At 43.2% G+C, this 5,505-nt stretch overlaps 1 protein-coding gene across 1 annotated transcript in view; it reads left to right on the top strand.

The window, feature by feature from the left end:
* LOC103470750 (arginine-glutamic acid dipeptide repeats protein-like) overlaps nt 1-5,505 on the top strand; it is a 24,979-nt gene extending 19,474 nt beyond the window's left edge. Inside the window, exons 2-3 of the mRNA XM_008419397.2 lie at nt 3,195-3,276; nt 4,160-5,505. Coding sequence (XP_008417619.1) covers nt 4,166-5,344 — 1,179 coding nt within the window. The 5' untranslated portion in view covers nt 3,195-3,276; nt 4,160-4,165 and the 3' untranslated portion in view covers nt 5,345-5,505. The remainder of the gene's footprint in view (nt 1-3,194; nt 3,277-4,159) is intronic.

Genomic DNA, 5,505 nt, shown 5'->3' with positions numbered 1-5,505 from the left:
AAATATTGTTGAAATGTCATGGGCAGGGGCGCAACTATACACATTATTCAGGTGGATGCGAAAACATAAATCGGCGCCCCCCACGAAGGAGCGTAGAAACATACGCTCGCCTCTCTCCCAGCCCCCCTCCTCCAGACGCCGATACGTTTAGGGCAAAACTCGCTACCCCGTAAATACCCCGTTATGTGCGCGAGGTGAAGGAGCGTAAGGGGCGCGAAGTGTACTGGAAAACATAATCGGTGCGCCGATTCAAAACATCTACAATAATGATAGTAATATTATTAATAAAATAATTGTCAGTGCAAAGTAACCTACAAATTATTTGGTGGGGGGCGGTGAGGGACCTGGATTAGGGCTAGGGGGGCGCTGGCCCGAAAAAGGTTGAGAAACACTGGTGTAAAYAGTTAACACTAACCACCTCGAAGCGACACTACAAAAAATAACGACCAGATGAAGCCTAAAGGAGCCACACCTCTATCGCCTATCAGGGGACCAAAGCTGCAAACAAGTGCACACGATCAACACTCAACACACTGATTACAGAAAAATAAATAAATGAAGCGCCACACCCGAAAAAATAAAGAAAATAAAAATTACGCCATCCAACAACCACAAAATAATTCCAAGCCGTGTCTCGAACAAACGATGGACATTTAAACAAAGAAAAAATTCCAGAAACCGAAATCTAACCAAAAACAACAAACTATTCAAGCGCAACCAAGTTCAACTAATGACGAGCCCCCATTTTGTTACGACCCGGCTCGTTGAGCCGTAACAAAAGCCAGGGAGACACGGCCTTCAACAAGAAATATGCTCTTTATTGAGCAACACATACAACAAACAGAACCWAACAGCAACAAGTGGGCGGCCCCCTGTGCACGATGGCATCTCTGAAGCTGGTGGTGAGCGGAGAAGTCCTGCAAAAGAAAAGAAAGGTCAAACAAAAAACCCAAACAAAGACGGGGTGGGCAGGCAGGTCAGGGAATAGCCAYCTCTGTAGAGCAGAGCTGGGTGGAGAAGCCGACTCAGCTCCAAGCCAACTTCAACTCCTCTCCTCTCTCTCACGCGCTGGAGCAGGCTGCTTTTATAGCGAGGACGCGCTGGCCCTGGCGAATCCTGGTCCCGCACCTTCTGCTCCGCCTCGGGACAAAACAATTAATAACTGATGGATCCCTCCATGTAAAGTGGAGGGGGACGTCACACTAGYATTTAATGAATTGAGGAATAAAATTACCAACATATTCATATATTTAATTTGTTCCCTGTACCTTTTACCACAGGTAAAGTCAGTCAGCAGCAGTTAAAACCCACGTCCCTCCTGACCCGTCCTCTCCTGAGTGAAATTAAAGCTGCAGTATGTAACTTTTATACAAATATATTTTTTCCCCCACATATTTGTTGAAACTGTCATGTTGTGACAGTATGGTATGAGAGGTAATCTGTGAAAAATGTATTTCCTCTGCTTTCTCCCAGGGTTCTCTAGAAACAACCAATCAGAGACAGGAGAGTTTTAGCGCTGTCAATCACAATCTCATGTGCCTGCTCATCCTTCCACCCCCTTGCTCTGTGCTACGCTGCAGCTAGCATAGCCTGTGCTATGCAATGCTCAATCTAGTTAGCATAGCTACCAATGAGCGCAGATAAACAATTTTTCTGAAATGACATGTTATTTCTCCACCATTAACACAGTTAGCAGTGAGTGAATGAAGTTGATTAATAACACTAAGACCCTCCTTATTGGTCAGAGCGGTGCATTACTTTAGCTAGCAATAGTAGTTCAGGAAGGAGGTGGAGAAGATTGATTGATTACACAGATTATGTCTCTCATAACAAACTGTCACGACATGGTGACAGCTTTAACAAATATGGAGAAAACATTTTTTTTATTAAAGTTACATACTGCAGCTTGCATAAAATGCAACTACATAGCATTTTTGAGAAGTCTGGATTGTTTTATATGTATTTTGCTCGTTGCTTTTGACTGTTGCTCGTGGGGAGAGACATTTCAGTAATCTAAAACTAAGAAAAAAATTAAGCAACCTACTTGCATACTGTATGTCGACTGTTGCATGTAAAATTCACAAGCAGTAAATATTGTGCTAGTTTTAGTAGTGGACCAAAGAAAGCAAGGCAGTTGCAAGCCTTTACAATTGTGATGCTTTTTATGGGTCACATTATAGACTCAAGAAATTGTAACAGCAGCTGCGCAGGGGGTGGGAGGACCCAATACCCAATCAAATTTTTTGTCATGGGGCCCAAGATTCCTGGCGGCGCTCCTGGCGTGTTGGAGTTGCTCTGTTATGTTATGTCCAATTTATTCAACAACTGTTTGCAAAAATTGTGCAAAAGAAGCTAATTTGACCAAATCCCAAATCAAAACTGTTCAAAGAACAAGACAGCATTAACATTGAGTGCATACACATTACATTTCAATCTGGAGAAACTCACACAGAGAAAAAACATCAGTTAGAAAGATTTATTAAACTGCATTCTTTTTTGAAGCTCTGGCCCAGCTGAAGGTGCTCGTCCGGATGGGGGTGGAGATGGGGAGGAGGTGGGTCAAAGCGCGGCTGAAAGGCTGGAGAACCCATTTTTGTTGGTGCTTTTGAAGGAACTCTTGTGAGGTGATTGGCTTGAGTGGCTGCACTCCGGTGCTTGTTGATTTAAGCATTGGCGTGGTAATGGAAGAGGCCGGGGAGTCGATTGGAGTCTTCCGAGCTTGAATTTACGCTTTAAACCTTCAATTTCAAGGATAAATTATAATACAAGAAGTCACCAAAGTACTTACATAATATCTCAAGTCTGCCTGCCTATATGTGTGTTTGAATATAAATTTATGGACATTATTGAGTGCGATTGGGTGAATTTGTAAAGCACTTTTCATAGGTCAGTATGAATGACTAGAACAAAAMCATTCAGAACAAAATCCCTAGCAAAGAGGGATTTCAGGTCAACTTCACAAGCAACCTTCTGTTCCCAAAAATTGTTTTTCTTAAAAGTCGAATTATGGAAGAACTACTTTTTKTGTTTTACATTAAAACAATTGGAGATATAGCTTAAAATATGCAATCTCTATTGACAAACATTCATCAGTCATGTTTATTGCGGTTACTCTTACGTTTATCCTTTCTTTCACATTACAAAACTACATGTTTCCCCATGTGTTTTATTGTTTTATTTTGATCTTTGGACAGGTGACCTGCTCAGGGTGTGCCCTGCCTCTCACCCACCGCTGCAGACAGGCAGCACCCCTCCATAGCCCAGCAAAATAATTAGGTAAAGAGAATCAGTGCATGGATGAGTGTTAAATTTTTGTGTTTCCACTTTTCAGTGGAGTCTTGTTGTACCTGTTGCCTTATGTAAATATGTCATGCGTTGATGTCAACCTACCAAATTTGCCTTGGGTTATAATCTGGTATATTTACAAGTGATGTCTGTGTTTTTATTAATATATATTTAAAGTAACTATGTCCGAATCTCATTTGTCAATACAAGTTTATAAAACAACAAAAGAAAAATAAAGCTTTTTAAGTCTGAACTTGGGGGCTGCACAGTGGCGCAGTTGGTAGAGCTGTTGCCTTGCAGCAAGAAGGTTCTGGGTTCAATTCCCRGCCCATGTCTTTCTGCAGTTTGCATGTTTTCCCTGTGCATGCGTGGGTTCTCTCCGGGTAYTCCGGTTTCCTCCCACAGTCCAAAAACATGACTTAGGTTAATTGGTTTGTCTAAATTGTCCCTAGGTGTGAGTGTGCATGGTTGTTTGTCCTATGTGTCTCTGTGTTGCCCTGCGACAGAATGGCGACCTGTCAGGGTGTACCCTGCCTCTCGCCCGGAACGTTAGCTGGAGATAGGCACCAGCACCCCTCTCGACCCCACCAAGGGACAAGGTTGTAAGAAAATGGATGGATGGATGGAAGTCTGAAACTATTTTTATACGTTCAATGTTGGGAGACCAATTTATCCTGAATGTATGACTTCACAATCCATGTAATGAAATTTGATTGGACTATGGTCAAGGTTATTTGGCTAAGCTACATTCCAAACTGCCAGTTGACTGCTATCTAGTTTGTTTCTCCCCAGTTTATTTAACTAGCAAGTTATAAACTTCTTCTTAAGTTATGACATAATTACATCTTTGCCTGTTGTCTGTCTGTCTTAACAGGTAATAATGGACATTCTAGAACGTATCTTTGGCCTATGCACAACCATCTACCATAGGGCTGATAATGCAAAGGTCAACAAAAATCGCTGTCAACGAATCGCCCAAAGAGTTCAAACCCTGGAGAGACTTGTTAAAGCCATTAAAGAAAAGGGACCTGGTCAAATCTCTTCTATAGTTCAACAAGCTCTGGATGACCTCTGCATTACACTGGTGTCTGCAGAGCAACTAATGACAAAATTCCACAAATCCAATTCTATTGAAGGCTTCATTAAGTCTGGCTCTAATGAGGATAAGTTTAGTAAGATGAATGATAAACTAGATGATAATTTCCAGGTCCTGTCAGGAGCACTGCAGATTGAGCAGAGGGATATGCTAATTTCACTCTGCTCAAGCAAAGAGAGTGTTAATGAAGGTAATGGCCCTGCACAGACATCTCCATTGCCATTCCCAATGCCAGAGCCCTGGCATGCAACATCAGTGTTTTCCCCTGTTGGTCAGCCACATCCTGCAGTACCAATATCTCCTCCATCACCACCATTCAGTCCCACACCACCTTATCCTCTCCAAACACAACAGTTCAGACACACAGCACCTTATCCCCCCCAAGCACTGCAATTCAGAACCGCAGCACCTTTGCCTCCCCAAACACAACAATTCAGACTTCCAGCACCTTTGCCTCCCCAAATACAACAATTCAGACCTCCTACACCTTTGCCTCCCCAAACACCACAGTTCAGACCTCCAGCACCTCTGCCTCCCCAGACACCACAGTTCAGACCTCCAACACCTTTGCTTCCCCAAACACAACAATTCAGACCTCCAGCACCTTTGCCTCCCCTAACACAACAATTCAGACTTCCAGCACCTTTGCCTTCCCAGACACCACAGTTCAGGCCTCCAGCACCTCTGCCTTTCCCAACACCATCTTTCATACCCACAACACACACCGTTCCTCCCGCCATTCAAAGGTCTAACCCTACAACTGCTGTGCCAGCCCCAAGCATCCACCCCCCCATGTCAGGGTACATCTCTATGGTCCCTCACCTTTTCCCTGCTTCAGTTCCAGCCCAGCCCCTTAACCCTGGCAATGTTGCATCAATGTCTGGCTCTACCGTAATGAACATTACCGTACAAAACACCACAGATGTGACACATTATCCAGTCAATAACCTTGGTTTTCAGTAATTTGCAGTCCAAAATACTAAATGGACACAACTTGCATATCAGCCCCTTGATGCACTTTTACAGATTCTCATGAAACCTGGTATAAGCATGTGAGATCTGTCCAGGTACACGCAGAAAACGGAATAAAGGCCTGAGAAATAACAGTAAACCTTGTATAATGA

This window comes from Poecilia reticulata, linkage group LG9 (genome assembly GCF_000633615.1).
Source record: "Poecilia reticulata strain Guanapo linkage group LG9, Guppy_female_1.0+MT, whole genome shotgun sequence".
Classification (NCBI taxonomy): Eukaryota; Metazoa; Chordata; class Actinopteri; order Cyprinodontiformes; family Poeciliidae; genus Poecilia; species Poecilia reticulata.
Note: the sequence above shows the minus strand (reverse complement) of the source record. Positions and strands in the feature narration are given on the sequence as shown.